At 39.3% G+C, this 19,593-nt stretch overlaps 1 protein-coding gene and 1 pseudogene across 1 annotated transcript; one reads left to right on the top strand and one right to left on the bottom strand.

The window, feature by feature from the left end:
• Positions 1–4,444: 4,444 nt before the first annotated feature.
• Positions 4,445–8,419, bottom strand: LOC117613148. The gene is made up of 4 exons (XM_034341796.1): positions 8,066–8,419; positions 5,678–7,004; positions 4,719–5,568; positions 4,445–4,649 (listed from the first exon to the last, which is right to left on the bottom strand). The coding sequence occupies exons 1-4, from the start codon at positions 8,417–8,419 to the stop codon at positions 4,445–4,447; spliced, it is 2,736 nt and encodes a 911-aa protein (XP_034197687.1).
• Positions 8,420–8,542: 123 nt separating this feature from the next.
• LOC117613147 lies at positions 8,543–10,097 on the top strand (annotated as a pseudogene).
• Positions 10,098–19,593: the final 9,496 nt, after the last annotated feature.

Below are 19,593 nucleotides of genomic sequence, written 5' to 3'. Positions count from 1 at the left end.
TTGATCATCTCTTTGATAGTTTGTGCAATCTCTTTCAATTATGCAGTCTTCTCTTATTTAGCATCTCTCAATTTTAAATTATTCAACATACTGGAATTTTGAGAGGTTCATTTACATCAGAATATGTTGAGCAGAATTTGGGAAAGCTAGTTCTATTTTGAATAAAACTACAGTAACTTTTTATCTGGAGATTGGTAATTTATGAAGGAGAAGGTGTTTATCTAGCCAGAATGTACTCACATTTCCACAAAAAACAGAGGATATAGTATTTATATTAATATTCACACACTAGTCTGTCTTGATAACAACATTTTCACGCAAGGGAAGGAAATCATTTGAGATTGAGAGGCAATAATTTTGGAGCTATTATTTTATTTTTATTTTTATTTTGAGACATTTTGGAGCTATAATTAGACCGACATTACTACATAGGTTCTAAAAATTAACATGTATTGTAAGCTATAGATATGTTCAAACAAACAGAGCCGAACAAACATCCAAAGGCCATCAAGTAGAAGCTCAAGATATAGCAACCGAAGGCCGAATGGCACCAAATAAAGTCCAAAATGAAGCCAACTGCGGTCTCTAGCTAATAAACCAATCACAAAATTATTAATTTGTCTAGCTCTAAGCAAATTCCAATGAGAATTGAAGCATAGTTTGGAGTCCAATAACTAAAATCTAATAGAAAATTAAAATTGCAAATGTGGATTAGACGAGTTGGTCAAGGTAGTGTGCTTGCTCTTTGCACCCGAACTCCCTCCCAGTACCGTACATTACAATAGGTTGAACATCGCCTTTGTCAATTTGAGAAAAAAAAGAAGTAAAGCAAACATAAATTTAATCATCTAATTATGGGTCTCAATCAATCTTTTGAAATGAGCACGAATAGTGAATACACTAACCAACTTTAGGTAAGCAAACGAATGGTTGATCCTTTTGAACATTAGCAAACAAAACGAACACTAGCAAGCAAACCAACCATCACGAAGACCAAAAATTATCCATTAATTCGTCTGATATATCATTAGTTGGGAATTAAGTTTAATTATTTTAATTCCCACAAATTTTGTTATATGCATCATCAGTTGATGAGTTGAGTCCCATCAACTTCTCCTGCCGTTAAGTAACTCATGATCATTGTCATTATGAGTTATTCTCAACTGCCTCTTCACCACACAATGCACATAACCTTTTTTTATTTTTAATTTTTATAAGACAATTACCTCACCATCTATATAAAACCCTTCATTCATATCAATTCCTTACTCATCCACAATCAAAATCAAAATGGCAGCTTATACAACTTTCAAGCGCTTCCTTCCCACAGCTCTTCTAGCCTTGACTATGCCATTCTTAGCCACAAGTTCTCGACCTTTGAATTCTAACCTAATCGGATCGAACCTGAACCTCGCAGCCAGGTTGAATTTGGATGAAGAATCTTCCAACTGCTAGGAGTCTTTGTTTCAGCTCTAGGCATGTTCTGGTGAGGTGGTCATGTTTTTTCTGAATGGTGAGACTTACTTGGGTCATAGCTGCTGTGAAGCCATTCGAACCATTGAGCATCAGTGTTAGCCTGTCTTGCTTGATGCGCTAGGATTTACCGTAGAAGAGACTGATGTACTCAAGGGCTATTGCGATGAAGCCATTCATGTTAAATCCCAGACGTCAAATCCACCATCACCACCATCAAGTCATGATCCTACTAATGTATTCACCACTCTTCATCTGAGTTCAAATCTCCTTTTATGCAGTTTAGATTAGATTAGAGTAAAATATCGCTTAATTGAAGAATGTTTAACCAAAACAAAAAGTGTTTACCTATAAAAAAAAAAGGGACCCATTTGTTTTGACCCCATGAAGAATGAATGAAGTAGAAAAAGATTTTGTGAAGTACTCATTTAGGTTTTCATCATTTGGCTTGGGTAGGTGAAGGTCATAATATTTCATCTTTTTCTGGCCTTAAAATGTGATATTTCATAAAATGTGATACTTGAGCATGAAGTTTGAAATTGATTGAGTTTTTCAAATTCATATGATATGGGTTGATGATGAAAATCAGATCAATCCAAGGGCTAGGGAGAATTGAGATAAAGTTTTACAATCGAGTAGGTGAGGAACCCGAACCCGAATTGAATATCCAGCACGTCCGAAAAAGAAGAAGAAGAGGCAAGTTCGAAGTTTGAACAGAAAAAACTCATCTCTCTAAAACCCATAGCTCTGAGAAATGGTTGAAGGCAATGGTTAACGGCGGTTGAAGGCAATGGTTAACGGCGGTTGAAGGCAACGGTTGAAGGCACTCTGTTCTCCAGACCCTGAAAAAGTATTTATTTTGAGTAGAAGGGGCAAAGGTGTGGATTCCGAAACAGTGAAGGGGCGAAGCAGTGGAAGGGGAAGGAGAGAAGCCGTATTCGTTGGAAGTGGTAGGTTCCATTTGTGGAGCAAAGCAATACAAAGACCCCGCACAGACACCTTGCGATTGTTCAATAACCAGCATTTGGTGAGTAATTTATGGAATTTGAGTTTAGGGTTAGAGTAATGGTTTTTCCCAATTTGTACCATCAATGTTGTTGGATTTGGCATCTCTTCTTTGTGCTTCACTTGCATGTTAATTTTTGCTTGGGTATATGTTAAAAAAGAATGAAAATCAAGTCAATAAAAAGTCAATAACATGTCAATAATGATATGAATAAGATAATGGTGTTGACTTGGAGGAGGCCCTGAAAAAGTATTTATTTTGAGTAGAAGGGGCAAAGGTGTGGATTCTGAAACAGTGAAGGGGCGAAGCAGTGGAAGGGGAAGGAGAGAAGCCGTATTCGTTGGAAGTGGTAGGTTCCATTTGTGGAGCAAAGCAACACAAAGACCCCGCCCAGACACCTTGCGATTGTTCAATAACCAGCATTTGGTGAGTAATTTATGGAATTTGAGTTTAGGGTTAGAGTAATGGTTTTTCCCAATTTGTACCATCAGTGTTGTTGGATTTGGCATCTCTTCTTTGTGCTTCACTTGCATGTTAATTTTTGCTTGGGTATATGTTAAAAAAGAATGAAAATCAAGTCAATAACAAGTCAATAACATGTCAATAATGATATGAATAAGATAATGGTGTTGAATTGGAGGAGGCCCTGAAAAAGTATTTATTTTGAGTAGAAGGGGCAAAGGTGTGGATTCTGAAACAGTGAAGGGCGAAGCAGTGGAAGGGGAAGGAGAGAAGCCGTATTCGTTGGAAGTGGTAGGTTCCATTTGTGGAGCAAAGCAATACAAAGACCCCGCACAGACACCTTGATTTATTCAAACTAACTAACCAAAATCAAAACCCCTAATTAATTGAAACTAACCAAGATAATCATATAATCTAACATAAAAATAAAACGATAATTTATTCAAACTAACTACCCAAAACCTCTAATTTATTCAAACTAACATAAAAGCCCTAGTTAATTCAAACTAACAAACTAAAATAAAATCTCAACAACAAACAACAACAACAACTAATCAAGAAAAACACTAACATATAAGAATCTTTACTAATTAATTAAAACATAAAGAAAATAGGATAACATACTTTCAAACTAACTAACCAAAATCAAAACCCCTAATTAATTGAAACTAACCAAGATAATCATATAATCTAACATAAAAATAAAACCCTAATTTATTCAAACTAACTAACCAAAACCAAAACCTCTAATTTATTCAAACTAACATAAAAGCCCTAGTTTATTCAAACTAACAAAGTAAAATAAAATCTCAACAACAAAAAACAACAACTAATCAAAAAAAAAAACACTAACATATAAGAATCTTTACTAATTAATTAAAGCATAAAGAAAATAGGATAACATACTCTCAAATTTGAGGGATAAATCCACCTTTGAAATCAAATTGAATTTTGGAGGCACTTATTCAATTTTCTGCTGCCCAGTGCCCACCGCCGATGCCACTTTACTGCCACCACCGACTGATTTGTGAGGGGAAAGGGAAAGCCACCATTGAATTGGATTGGAGGTTGGTTGTTTTAGTTGGGGTTGGAATTTAGGTTAGAGAATTTGATATTTGAGAAGAAGAAATGGGTTTGAAACTGATTTTCGGGTAGCACAGCAGCTGTGATGCTGTTTTGTTTTGTTTTTTTTTTTAAACCTGTGCCAAAACGACGTCGTTTTGGCCAGGTGTGATTAAAAAAAAAAAACTATAAGTGAAACGACGTCGTTTTGACGTCGAGGGCGCAAAAAAAAAAACCACTTAAATGAAACGACGTCGTTTTGACGTCGACCAAACAAAAAAAAACGATGCGCGCTGCGCGCTGTGCGCAAGAGCTGCGGGCAGCAAGCTCTCCACAGCTGCGCAGCAGCACAACATGTTTGCCCCATTGGGGCATTTCATCGAGCACCTTGCGAGGGTCACTTTGGGCGGCTCTAATGGAGGATTTCAGAGGTTGCAGGGGTCAATTGACCACCCTTGCTCCTCTGTGGATCCGCCCCTGGTCACTACCACCATCATCATTACGAGCTGGTCTATGAAGTTTCGTTTCCACTTCATTTAAGTACAGTGCGCAAAAATTCATGCATTCTTCCATCAAGTACCCTTTAGCAATTGAGGCCTCAGGATGCGCACGATTACGCACATAACGTTTAAGTGTTAATAGATACCTATAAGAAAAATAATTAATTTCAAATCTAATTTAAATAATTAAAAAGTACAGCTGCATGTTTACATACCTCTCAATAGGATACATCCATCGAAATTGGACGGCTCCAGCAATCAATGCTTCCTCGGCAAGATGAACAGGCAAATGCTCCATTACACCGAAGAAGGACATTGGAAAGATCTTCTCCATTCGGCAAAGTGTATGCACAATTCGATCTTGAATTTTTTCCAAATCAGATGGTGAGTTCACTTTTGAGCAAAGTTGCCTAAAGAAATTGGTGAACTCGATTAATGCTTCAACAACATGCTTTGGCAAAGCTCTACGTGCTGCTATAGGAAGTAATTGCTGCATTAGTATATGATGATCGTGGCTCTTAAGACCGAAAATAGTACGTTCCTTTAGCTGTACACGTCGAGAAATATTGGAAGAATAACCATCTGGTACCTTTACTTCCTTCAATACTTTTAGGAACACATCTTTATTTTCCCTATTCATAGTAAAACATGCAGGAGGTAAGTATGCCTTATTAGAACCACGTTCTTGTGGGTGTAATGGTTGCCTTATTCCCCATTCTTGTAAATCACGTCTAGCTTGTAAGTTATCCTTGGTTTTTTTAGCAACACCCAACACTGTCCATAGTATATTTTCAGAACAATTCTTCTCAATGTGCATGACATCGAGATTATGACGAATCAAATTATGGTCCCAATACGGTAACTCGAAAAAAACACTTCTTTTCTTCCAGTAGGATTCATTATTATTCTTCTCAACTTCATGTCTTTTCCTTTTTCTGATGTCTTCTTTCTTATACTCAGTCAGTACTCCTTGCAATTGCCTTTTAACATCAGACCCAGAAAGTTTCAATGGTGCATGTCCCCATTCTCGTGTGCCATCAAAGGACACTCTTATCTTTTCGAAACCTATGACTTGTAGATAAAAATCGTCGGTGACCCATGTAACAATACTTTCTTCCATTAGTCAACCAAACAGATCTTGTGTCCTTATTGCAACAAGGACATGCTTTCGCACCTTTAGTGCTCCAACCTGACAAATTCGCATATGCTGGAAAGTCACTGATTGTCCAGAGTAATGCAGCACGTAGTTTAAACATCTGATTCTTGGAAGCATCATAAGTATTTACACCTTCATGCCATAATTCCTTCAACTCATCAATCATTGGTTGCATATATACATCAATCTTATTACCAGGTGCATTCGGGCCATCTATAAGCACAGACAAAATATAGAAAGGTTGCTTCATGCTCATCCATGGTGGCAAATTATAAGGCATGAGAATAATAGGCCATGTACTATGAGGTATGCCCATTGTTCTAAATGGACTGAAACCATCTGATGATAAACCAAGCCTAACATTACGAACTTCACTAGAAAAATCTGGATTCTTTGCATCAAATTCTTTCCATGCAGGTGAGTCAGCAGGGTGTCTTAGCACACCATCATCAGTACGCTCTTCTGCATGCCATCTCATATGCGAAGCAGTTTTTGATGACATAAAAAGTCTTTGCAATCTTGGCTTCAATGGAAAGTATCTTACTTGTTTTGCAGGTATTTTTCTATTCCCATTCACAACATTTGTAGGCTGCCCATCAACTTTTTTATATCTGGATTCGTGACAAATAGCACATGATTCAAGTTTCTCATCCTCATTTCTAAATAACATACAATTATTGGGACATGCATCCCATGTATTGTATGTGAAAGCCAGGTCATCCATTATCTTTCGAGCCTCGTTATATGAATCTGGTAGTTGTACTTCATTGGGGAAAGCTTCTTTCAGAAGAGTTAACAAAATTGTCACTGACTTGTCAGTCCATCCACAAAGTACTTTTGTATGTAGCAACCGAACAATAAATGATAATTTAGTGAAATTTTTACACCCCGGATACAAAGGACATTCTGCATCTTGTAGCAATTTGAAATAATTTGTAGTCTCATCATTTGGCCCCTCACCATATTCATTTTCAGTTGAGCCATCATTCCTCATACTAGAATCCAAATTTGGATGCTCAAATGCCTCATGTACCATTCCAATTATATCATCATCCACAACTGAAGCAGAACTATTCCCCATATATTTGTCAACATATAATGATTGGTGTCTCTGACCATGAGTCCAATTTTTGTACTTTGACCAAAACCCATCAACTATTATATGTGCTCTTGCTACCTCCCTTGTAACAAAGTAACGATTGTAACATTTTTTGCAGGGACAATAAATCCTTGTATCACCTAGGCTGTTGTCAAATGCAAAATCCAAAAAACTTTCAAGCCCATTGAGATATTGATTCGATGACCTATCAGTTAAATCGATCCAACTCTTGTCCATACCTAGTTTCTATTCAAGAATAAAGAAACAAGAAGGCATACCCTTATAATGATCCAAATATTTATTTAATAAGATAGATGGTAGGTATTAAATAAATCAAAAGAAGAAAAAGAAATCATACTGAATACAGCAGTCCTTGATTCAATCTTGTTATCAACAAACAATCTTACAATATGCAATATGATTTTCAATTAAAAATTGCATGCCCAGTACCTATTATTAGATAAAGCACATAAGTTCACATAATAAAAGAAACACAATCTGACCTCCGAATATTTAAACAATTCTATGAATTGATCAATCAATCTGTAGTCCGAGGGAAGAGTTTAAATAAAGTATAAATAAAGTATAGGTAATTAGCAAAACACAGAGAGAGAGAGAGAGAGAGAGAGAGAGAGAGAGAGAGAGAGAGAGAGAGAGAGAGAATGAATTACATGAGATTGGATTGATGGTGGCCTCCATGATCTCCGAGGGAAGAGTTGATTTAGGATTTAGGAGGAAGAGGTGAGAGTGAGAGGGAGTCTTTAGGGTTTAGGAGGAAGAAGGTGAGAGGGAGAGGGAGACGAAACGTGGGTTTTTTTTCATCTGAAAACTAGGCGCACTAATTGAAAATTTTTGGGATAGTTTGTGTGTGTCGTATCAAATATCTAAACCCGTCGCTAAAATATTATATACGACACCTATTTCAAGCAGGTCGCACATAGGTCAATTATATGGGTATTTGCGACCTTTTCTCCGACGTTACTTATAAGGGTGTCGCAAATACCTTCGCGCCATTACTCCGCGCGCTAAAGCAAAAGCAATTGCGAGGGCCGCATGCTCTGTCCCAAAAAACCTGTCGCAAAAGGGGCAATTTCTTGTAGTATGACTGAACAAATAGAGTCATAGGTAGATGGTAGACTGATAAGCAGTTTTTGAACAATTCTCTCCCTAGGCAATTCCTCCCCATAACTTCTCATTTGATTGATTAAATCAAATAGTTTAGTAACATAGACAGTTAAGGATTCATCATCCTTCATTCTTGTATATTCAAATTCTCTTCTAAGGCCTTGCAATTTAACACTCCTTACCTGCTTATCTCCATGGAATTTTTGTTGCAGAATACTCCAGGCACCTTTTGATGTCTCTTCATGAGATATTCGTGGGAATATCTCCTCTGAAACTGCTCCTTGAATCAATCCAAGGGCCTTGGCATCCTTCATGAGTACCTCAGCAAGTATGCCTTTCCCACTTGATCCTTCTGTCTCCTCTTTTTGATCATCAGATTCATCTGACTTCTTCAGATCCATACCATCAAATCCTTTGATCACAAAATCCCACAGTCCATGAGATTTGAAGATGGTCTTCATCCTAATGCTCCAGAAATCGTAGTTCTCACCATTGAAGATTGGTGCTCTCAACTCACCACCACTTGATCCAGCCATGTTAGACTTAGATCTGCAGACCTCAAGCTCAGCTGCAGCTTCAATAGCTTAGCACAGAAAACGCCCAGTATTACAAGATCAAACCTGGCTCTGAGGCCATGTTAACATATGCAGAACATTATCATGCATAAAGATTCAATCAAACATGTAATAAATCTCTATGAAAATGCAGAGAGCATTTGAGTAAAGAGAGGTCAGATTTCTATGTGTGAGAGAGAGAGAGCTTGGAGAAAAATGCTAGCTGTTTCAGCTCAGCACCAAAACATGTATATATCATGACACTGACAAAAACCGTTAGGGAGGAGATATTCCCTATTACATCACTAAATCTAGCCATTCAATCATTACCCTATAAGATAAAGACAAGTGGCAAAATGCTATTACATTCTCTGCTGTACACTTGGACTATGATCCAAGGCAGCCTTCCTAACAAGAATAGAACCTTCCTATTCTAATTCCATCACAGCAGCTACACCTATATACTAACAGCACAAGCAAGATGTGGAACAACTCAACCAGATCAGGGGTATTAAAACATTCAAGGACGATCCAAAGCTTGAAAGAGGGACAGCTATTTCTTCAGGGCTCTTCAACGCAATCCAAGAATCAACGCTTGCAATCGTTGTCCTCTCGCCAAATTATGCGTCTTCTTCCTGGTGCTTGGATGAGCTCACAAAGATTCTCCAATGCATGAAATCCAAGAGCATCGTTCTGCCAGTGTTTTATCATGTGGATCCTTCCGACGTACGAAAACAAACCGGTAGTTTTGCGTGCGCGTTTGCCAAGCATGAGGAAAGGTTTAGGGAAGACAGAGAAAGGGTGAAGAGCTGGAGAACTGCTTTAACTGAAGTGGCCAATTTATCTGGGTTTGATTCAAAGAATGAGTAAGTATTTTCGTAAGCCATTTGATCGTAAGCTATCATATCTTGTTCTATGTATGCCTTATACTTCTCCTCTTTGTAGGTGTGAAAGAAAGCTCATTGAAAAGATTGTTGAATGGATGTGGGAGAAAGCGCATCACAGATTCAAATTGTTAAGATTCCACAGAGTTAGTGGGAATGAATGTTCGCTTTATACGTAAGCACATAGATCAGCTATTAGCTCATCCTAAGGATGATGTTCGCTTTATAGGGATATGGGGGATGGGCGGAATTGGCAAAACAACCATTGCTAAGCTAGTGTATGATAGCATTTCTACCCATTTTGAATCTAGCAGCTTTCTTGCTGATGTTAGAGAGGTTTCTCAACGTGGTTGTCTTGTTGATCTACAAAGACAACTACTTTCCCCAATCTTAAAGGATCAAATTACTCAAGTTTGGGATGAACAGTGGGGGACCTATTTCATTAAGAATTGCTTATCTAATAAAAAGGTTCTTCTCATTCTTGATGATGTGAGTGAATCAAGCCAACTTGAAAAGTTGGCTGGTGAAAAGGATTGGTTTGGTAAGGGAGTTTAATCATTATTACAACTAGAGATAAACGGTTGCTAGTTAAACATGATATACATATATCATATAAGGTAGAGCTGTTAGGTGATGATGATGCTCTTGAGCTCTTTAGTCGGAATGCCTTTAAAAAAAATGAGCCTGAGGAAGGTTTCTTGGAATTGTCCAAGGGTTTTGTAAATTATGCCAGAGGCCTTCCACTAGCTCTTAAACTTTTGGGATGCTTAGTGTGACAGGACCCGACCCAATTTCCACTTTGGAATTCGAGCCAAGTCCTGTACGTGTCCGACACCTGGCGAATGTCGGGCACAAATGACCTTTTTGTCCTTCTTACTTCAATTTTCTCCTTAAATTGCCTTAGACTTCTGCCGAAAATTCGGCAGAGTCTCCTCTGTATTTTGGCCAATCCCAAAATTTTTCATCTGTCAAACAATCTCAAATATTTCACCCAACAGCCAGAATGTTTTCAGTAATCGATTCAATTCTAATCTCCAAATTTTCAACTGGATATCAGAGCATATTCTCAAGTTCTCAAGGTTTAAAGGATTTTCTACAACTCTACCTTACTTGGCGGTGCGGAAGCTTGGACTGGCCCAGTGGTGGATCCGCGTACCTCTATGGCCTGGGGGCGAAAAACAGTTTGAAATGTGAGTGGACAACAATAATGTTCTTCAAAACAATTTTCATAATCATAACATCCCCCATTATAAAAAGAAATTTAGCTAAATAAACTGAATACGTACTTTCTGCGCCAAGCATATTCAACTCAAGGCATTCTATATTAGTCATATTCAAGCTCGAAAATTTCATACAAAACCACTGAAATCAAAGCTTGCATAAGAGTGCTGAAATCAACATGTATAAAAATTCTGTACTCAAACCTTGCATAACTGAACAAATATAAAGGTATCTATGCTTGAAAAATCAGAAAAGCTGATTTAAAATCACTGAAAATCATAACTGAATAAAAGCAACTCAAAATCCATTGAAAATACCACCAAGTTGTACCCCTGTCATTTCCGTCAATTCCCTGGCAGGTCTCGGGCGTCACACAGGCTACCCGAGCCGCAAACTGGCGAAATCAGGAGACTATGATCAGCCTGTCCCGCCGGCAGATTCCTCGGTGACACCAAGTCAGCTCGAGTCGCTCTGGCAGGATGCAGGGGACCGTCGTCAGCCTGATCCGCAATCCTGGCAGGTCTCGGGGACACAGAGTTAGCCGAGCCGCAATCCTGGCAGGTCTCGGGACACCAAGTCTGCCGAGCCGCAAATCCTGGCACTCACGGTCCGAGCGTCCCCGAAACTCGTGAGGCAAGTCAAGTGCACTGACTGAACTATAATCAGACTGGATGTCCGTAGACATCGGTCCAACTCTGGGTAATCACCAAAGAAAACGGGTACGAGGTGGTTTTAAAATAAATTCCTTTAAAAAAAAACTATCTGAAGAATAACTGTAAAACTCAAGTCGTGCTGCGGTCTCAACTAATTCGAAATTCAAACTCTGTTCAAACTCTGTTTCTATAACTGGTAAATAAGCAGCACCGACTTATAGACCTGTTACTGTACTGATCATGTTCGAAATCGTAATAAAACTTACTCAAAGACTAAATAAAGAAACTTATTCAAATAAATTCATTCTGAAAACTTATTTATATAAAATCAATATAAACTCATTTATAGAACTTATTTATATATAAACACATCAAAACATTTATGAAATCTGATTTAGGAAAGAAGGTCCACTCACAGATGGTCCAAGCTACTTCGACCCCTCGAAGGTCTCTTTTGCACTCTTGCCGAGCTCCTGGTGCCTCACTCGAAAGATTTGGTGAAGAAATGAGGGAGATATTCGAACTGGAAGTTCGGGTGGCATTCGGACGAACCGTCGGCTTCCATGGCAGATTCCGGCCGATTCTGACCACGGCAGCGGCGGAGGTGGGTCGGGAAATGTCGGCCGTCGTGTGCTGGTTCGTTTGGCACCGGTCTCGGAGATCAGCTCCAAGCGAGGCGGCCGGTGCGACGTCGGGAAGGGAGGAAGGTCGCGGGAGGTTTGCTGCGGGAGGAGAGAGAAGGAGCTGACGGGGGAGAAGAGAGAGAGAGCTATAAAAAGCTGACTTTTTGACCAAATTACCATTTTGCCCCTCGCGGTTTTTAGACCATATCTTCTTCGTTACGGCTCCGATTCGGGTCTACTCCGTGTCTACGAACTCCTTTCGCCGCGCTCTACGCAATGGCGCAAGCGAAATTCCCAAATTCTTTCTCGATCAAAAAGCCAAATTTTCCCCTATTAAAATATGCGAGGGCAATTTGGTCATTTTGCTAAAAGATATTTTCCTTACCTTTCTAGATATTTCTTTCTTTTTAGATATTTTGTTTTGGGTTCTTACATAGTGTATAAGAGAGATCAAGATGAATGGAAAAGTGAATTGGATACGCTGTGGAAAATTCCGAAGTCAGAAATTTTTGATTTGCTCAAACTAAGTTACGATGGACTAGATGAGATGAACAAGAATATATTTCTTGATGTTGCATTTTTTCATTAGTAGAAGGGCAAGGGGAAAGTAATTGAAATACTAGACAGTTGTGGCCTATGTGGTCATATTGGGATAAATGCTCTCGTTCAAAAATCACTCTTAACTATATCAGATGGGAATGTTGGGATGCATGATTTAATACAAGAAATGGCATTGGAAATTGTTCGTCGAGAGTGTCCTAATGAGCCTGGTAGACAAAGTCGATTGTGCAGTCATGATGATATTTCTCCTGTATTCATAAACAATACGATAAGAAGTTATATAAAAGATAGTAAGTTATACAAAATATTTTTTTTGAAAAAAATTTAAAATTTTAAAAAATTAATAATTCGGTTCAAAACCGGAATTGGTCAGAACCGAACAAGCCGGTTTTTGAAATTTTTTTTTTACCTAAACTGGACCAAATCGGATCGGTTAAATAATACCGGTTCGAATTTGAGGTGAGAACCAGACCGAACCGGACCGCGCCCACCCCTAGGTAAGAGTAGTGACCATATGCCATTCTAGAAATTAGTTTTATTTATTTATTAATAAATATTTTGTGTAAAAAATTAAAATAAATCTGAGCTAATTATTTGTTCTACCATTGTTTATGAATTGTACAGGACTTGCCCAACTTGAAAAAAATGGACCTTCGTTACTCTAAAAACTTGACCACAACCCCAGATTTCTCTGGCATTCGGAATCTTGAGGAGTTGGATTTTGGAAGTTGTATGAATTTGGTTGAGATTCACCTGTCAATTGCAGATCTCAAATGTCTTAAAAGCTTGGATCTCGGTTTTTGCTCAAAATTGAAAAAGATTCTAGAATTTTCAGGGCAAATGAAAAATTTATCAACGCTTGATTCATAGGGGACGTCCATTGAGAAATTACCTTCATCAATAGGATGTCTGGTTGGCCTTACTAGTCTGCTTCTAAAGAATTGCAAAAATCTCACGGGTCTTCCAAGTGAAATTTGTAATTTGAAGTCACTTGGTGCACTCCATGTGAATGGATGCTCAAAAATTGACAAACTCCCAAAGAACATAGGGGAGATGGAGTGTTTACGTACGCTTCTACTGAATGGAATTGCTATAAGACAGCTGCCACGCTCCATTTTTGGTTTGAAAAAACTGAAGGATCTATCTTTGGGTGGAAGTAGTGGATCACAGCCTAATAATTCAAGGTTTTTGTGGGACCTCCCCCGCTTCAATGGAAGAAAGGCTTTTGTGTTGACTTCGCTTGATGGTTTATTCTCTTTGAAGAATTTGAATCTGAGTAATTGTGGACTTTGTGAAGGGGATATTCCTAGTGATATTGGCTGCTTGTCCTCTTGATCCGCATTAAAGCTTAGTGGAAACAATTTTGTTAGCCTTCTTGCAAGCATTGGATGTCTTTCTAAACTTGAGTTATTTTGCGTGAATGGGTGCCAAAGGCTTCAACAATTGCCAGATCTTTCTAAGCTTATCTCATTAGTGGATATAGACATAGCTGGTTGCACTTCCTTCAAAATGTTACCACATCTTTCGTCAAATTGCTCATCAGTGGATATAAACAACGAAATATATTTTGGTGGGTTTAATTATACCAATTGCTTTGTATTGGTTGACAATGAAGGCTGCGATAGTATAATACTGAAAATGCTACAGCGATACCTTCAGCTTCAGGTTCTCTCTCTCTCTCTCTCTCTCTCTCTCTCTCTCTCTCTCTCTCTCTCTCTTTCTTGTTTGCTATAATAATATTTACAGCTTACTAACCTCATATATATCTATGAATATGGTACAGCTCCCTTGGCCTTCTTTCGAAATTGTAACTCCTGGAAGGGAAATTCCGAGTGGTTTAGTAGTCAAAGTTTGGGAGATTCCCTAACTGTGGAGCTACCTCCAGATTCATGTACCACGTGGATGGGAATTGCTTTATGTGCTGTGTTTGAAGTTCAAGCTGATCTTTCTGATTTTCATTATTTTGAAATTAGCTGTTCCGCACAAGAATTGCTTTATGGAGTATTTTCAAAATATTTTAATAAAGGCGAAGTTGTGTCACCTCACCTTTGGGTAATTTATGTACCTCGTGAACAATTTGAGACAAAATACGGTCAGATAAAGGTTTTGTTAACAACTGATTATTATTGTTATGACCGAATACGGCGGATCGGATATACGAAAAATCTGGCACGTGTGAGATGAAATTTGGGTTTCGTTTGGTGCATGAGCAAGATGTGGAACAACTCAACCAGATCATGATGAACAAATCTATCATCAAGAGCACTACTGCTTGTCCTACCAATTCAGTTGATGCACAAGGTCATCAACGCCACGATGACGAGGAGGCTAGTCCTAGTGAAAGTGGCTCACCAAAAATCTCTCTTCTGCAATACCTATGCTATTTCCGAAGAGGCAGACTTAAATGATGTTGTTGACGAAGCTCGGCCCAGAAAAAGAAAAAAGATCCATGTGTTTGGGATTGACCTATGATTCGTCACTTTGAAAGCAAGAGGCATCACAGCTGCTGCATTTCAATTCAATGTGAGTTGCTGCTTTTGCTGATTCAACTTTTCATTTTCTTGGATTTGGCCTACTATTGTTTGTTCCACTGCTTGTCCTTCATTCTTTTAGCCTTGTGTTGCTCTAAGTTTTGTTTTTCACCTATTGCTCCTTCATTTGGTTGGCCCGCTTCATTCTTAAACTACAGCAGGGGGTGCATAGGACTTTTGATTTGGAGGGTAACCACTTTGATTTGCTACTTAGGCCTTGCCCCCCCTCTTATTTTTGCAAACTTCGTTAAAAACTCCTCCTCCTCAAATATCTGCACCTCAATACTTAAAAGGCCAATAATGCTGCTCTCACAGTCAGAATTGATATTATTAGTAAGTCACCACCATCTGTCTCCCTGCATTTTATTTTCTAGCCAGACATTTATCATTAGATTCATCACTTATTGTTTCTTTGATGATAATTGTCAATGAGCTGTACATTCCTAATTAGTCTAAGTCAACTATTTGATTATGCAAGATTATAGGAACATAATTACTTTCGTAGAATAGTTTCCTAGGCTCTGTATATATAACCTTCCTATTTGTTATATATCAATATATGAATGAAATATTATGTTTTACCCAATCTGATATGGTATCAGAGCTGTCGATTATGACTGTCTCTTGACCTAACCCTAGCAATCGCTTCCGCAACAGCAGCCGTCAACAAACCCAGCACCAGAAAATCACTCAACCGTTCCCTTGCCTTCTTTTTCCCAAAACCTCTATTTCTTATTGCAAACCAGCCTATATTTCATCTCACAACCCAGCACCAGTTTGTCAAACTAGTTGTCACGTCATTCAACAAATATTCAAATCTCACAAACCAACTCAAATCACCGTTTCTCTTTAGTTACCCAGAGTAACGTTTACATATTTCTTTTTGCCTCTTTTTTCTCTCATCACTTGTAAGCCTATATCATGGCCAACGATGATGGGTCAGCAAACACCAATCAATCCTTGGTGTCAGGAGGCTCCAAAACTACCACACAAATCGTCACTTTGCAGAGTGACACCTCCAACTTCTCCGCAGGAATCAAACTGGATGAGAATAATTATTCTCTATGGCATCAAATCATAGAGATGAAGATAGCTGGGCGAGAAAAACATGGCCACTTGACCGGTGATATTGCCCAACCTGCAGACCCAGATCCCACATTTAATAAATGGCGTGCATCGGATTGCCAAGTCAAGAGTTGGTTGTTCGACGCCATGCAACCTAATCAGATTAAACGATTTATTCGTTATGACACAACAAAGCAAGTCTGGGCTGCAATCAAGCAAACCTATTCAGATGGTGCTGATGAAGCCAAGATTTATGACCTTCACAGACGGTCATTCATAATGAAGCAAGCTGGCGCATCAGTTGCCAAATATTACAGTGAGCTCACTAAGATTTTTCTGGAGCTTGATCAATTAAGTCCAAGCACCATGGAGCATCCGAAAGACATTGAGACTAGACGCAAAGAGGTTGATCGTCTCCGAGTTTATATATTTCTTGCAGGTTTGGACAATAATTTCGATCAAATTCGAGGAGAGATTTTGCGGATGGAGCCAAAACCCGAACTGGAGGCCGCATATGCACATATTAAAAGAGAAAGTAACCGACAGGGAACCATGTCTGAAGTTGGTGTAACCTCCGAAGCCACGGCCTTGGCTACTGCGAGGTCCAGACAATCTCGGCCGAACAACTATAGTGTCGACCTTACTCGTAACTGGCCTCCAATGAAGTGTACCAAATGTGGTTTAGATAACCACACAATTAAGGGCTGTTATGAGATCATTGGTTATCCAGAAGGATGGGTCCACAAAGGGCGAAAAAAGGATTCTACCAGAGCCTCATTTGCATCCGCTCAGTCATCCGAGAAGACTGCATCAGAACCTCCATCAGGTACATCTGGCTCCAAGGCCTTGGCCACCTCAGGTACCTCTTGCACATCTTCACTTACTTGTAATAGATCATGGATTATTGACACTAGCGCTACTGATCACATGACATCTAGTTTTACTGGGTTGCACTCTACCAAACCATCAAGCCAAACACACATTACCAGTGCCAATGGAACCACCTCCCAAGTTATGGGAGAAGGGTCTTTATCTCTTACATCTTCATTAAGTCTTGATCATGTCTTAGTTGTCCCTTCAGTCGACTATGACTTGTTATCTGTTCCTCAAATCATTGATTCCCTTAATTGTACCGTGTGTTTTTGGCCATTGTATTGTCTATTTCAGGATCTTCTCACCAGGACCGTGATTGGATGTGGTACTAGGAGAGGAAAGTTGTATTATCTGGATTGACAGAAGACAGCAGTACAAGATTGAGTCAGACACATCATGTGAAAGGAGATGAGTCTATCAGGATGAAGAAAATTTGGCTATGGCATAGACGATTAGGGCATGCTTCTTTTGGTTATCTGAAACTTTTATTTCCAGATTTGTTTTCCCAGTTTACTGAATCAGACTTTCATTGTGAAACTTGCATTTTGGCCAAAAGCCATCGTATTTCTTACCCATTAAGATTGAATAAAAGTTCTTTGCCTTTCATGATTGTCCATTCTGATGTTTGGGGCCCATCACGAGTTCCCACTATTAGCGGTTTTAAGTGGTTTATGACGTTTATTGATGATTGCACCCGGATGACCTGGGTTTTTCCCTTAAAGCAGAAAAGTGAAGTCACCGCCAAATTCAAGTTATTTTATCAATATGTTGCTACTCAGTTTGACAAGAAAATCACTACGCTTCGATCTGACAATGGAGGAGAGTACGTCAACCATGACCTACATACTTTTTTAAGTCAACATGGAATTGTTCATCAAACCACATGTGCCTATACACCACAACAGAATGGCGTTGCAGAACGTAAGAATCGTCATCTCTTGGAGGTTGTTCGTGCCTCTTTATTTGAGGCCCGTATGCCTCATCATTTTTGGGGGGAGGCTCTTTGTTCTGCTGCTTACCTCATTAATAGAACACCATCCAGCCCTCTTCAGTATCAAACTCCATTTCAGACATTGACCACTCTCCTCCCCATGCCATCCACACCAAATCTCGAACCACGTCTCTTTGGTTGTGTTGCTTATGTTCAGGTGTATCCACATCAGCGTGGCAAGCTTGATCCGTGTGCACTGCGTTGTGTCTTTGTGGGTTATGCTGCCACTCAGAAGGGCTATAAGTGTTTCCATCCTCCCACTCAGACTATGCATATTACCCCAGATGTGACTTTCCACGAGAGTGAGTTCTATTACTCAGGGGGAGTTTCTGAGCATCCTCTGCAGGGGGAGAGCTCTATCTTTGCAGAAGATACTCAGAGCATCCAAATTCAACAAACTGTTTTAGAGCAGTCAGTGTCCGAGCAACCAGCTACAGTAGTGCAACAAGATCAAGAGTTACTGGAAACTCCAGATGATAGTTTAGATAATTTCCCTCCTACTACAGTACCATCACCAATCATCCAATCAGGTCCTGAAGATTCCCCGCAGGTAACTGAGCATTTAAACTCCAACTTAAGCATTTTACATGAGTCGAGTCATACAGGAAACACAGGTTATCAGTTACCTATTCGTACCACTAGAGGGATTCCTAGACAACAGTATGACCCGGACCCAAAAACAAAAGTTAAATACCCTATTGCTAATCATGTGTCCCTACATAGGTTGTCTCCGTCATGTGCATCATTTGTATGTCAATTATCCACTGTATCTATTCCGAGTAATGTGCAGGAAGCTCTAAAAGATCCCAAGTGGACTCAAGCGATGAATGATGAAATGGAGGCCCTTCAGAAGAATTCCACTTGGAAGATGACTATCCTTCCCAAAGGGAAGAGAACAGTGGGTTGTAGATGGATATATATAGTAAAGTTCAAGGCAGATGGCACCATTGAACGATACAAAGCAAGATTGGTGGCGAAAGGTTATACTCAGACTTATGGGATTGACTATGGGGAGACATTTGCCCCTGTAGCCAAGATAAACACAATTCGAGTACTTCTTTCTCTGGCAGCAAACCTAAACTGGCCATTACACCAGTTTGATGTCAAAAATGCCTTCCTGCACGGCGACCTAGAAGAAGAAGTCTATATGGATTCCCCTCCAGGGTGCAAGATGGGGCCCAATACTAGCAACATGGTGTGTAAACTGAGAAAGTCTCTTTATGGCTTGAAGCAGTCACCCAGAGCATGGTTTGGAAAGTTCAGCAAATCAATGAAGGATTTTGGATACAAGCAAAGTAACTCAGATCATACTCTTTTCTTGAAACATAAGAAAGGTAAAGTCACTGCCCTTATTGTATATGTTGATGACATGGTAGTTACCGGGAATGACCCAGTAGAAAAGACAGCATTGCAGCACCACTTGGCAAGTGAGTTTGAAATGAAAGATCTTGGTGCCCTGAAGTATTTCCTAGGCATCGAAGTGGCTCGTTCAGAACAAGGAATATTTCTATCACAACGGAAATATATCCTTGACATTTTGACTGACACTGGAATGTTAGCAAGCAAACCAGCAGATACGCCAATGGAGTTGAATCATCAGCTTGGTGAATATCCTGATCAAGTACCCACCAACAAAGAAAGATATCAACGCCTTGTGGGTAAGTTAATCTATCTAGGACACACTAGACCTGATATAGCATATGCTGTAAGTGTGGTGAGTCAGTTCATGCATGCACCAAGTGAAGCCCACATGG

Source organism: Prunus dulcis, unplaced genomic scaffold (genome assembly GCF_902201215.1).
Source record: "Prunus dulcis unplaced genomic scaffold, ALMONDv2, whole genome shotgun sequence".
NCBI lineage: Eukaryota > Viridiplantae > Streptophyta > Magnoliopsida > Rosales > Rosaceae > Prunus > Prunus dulcis.
Note: the sequence above shows the minus strand (reverse complement) of the source record. Positions and strands in the feature narration are given on the sequence as shown.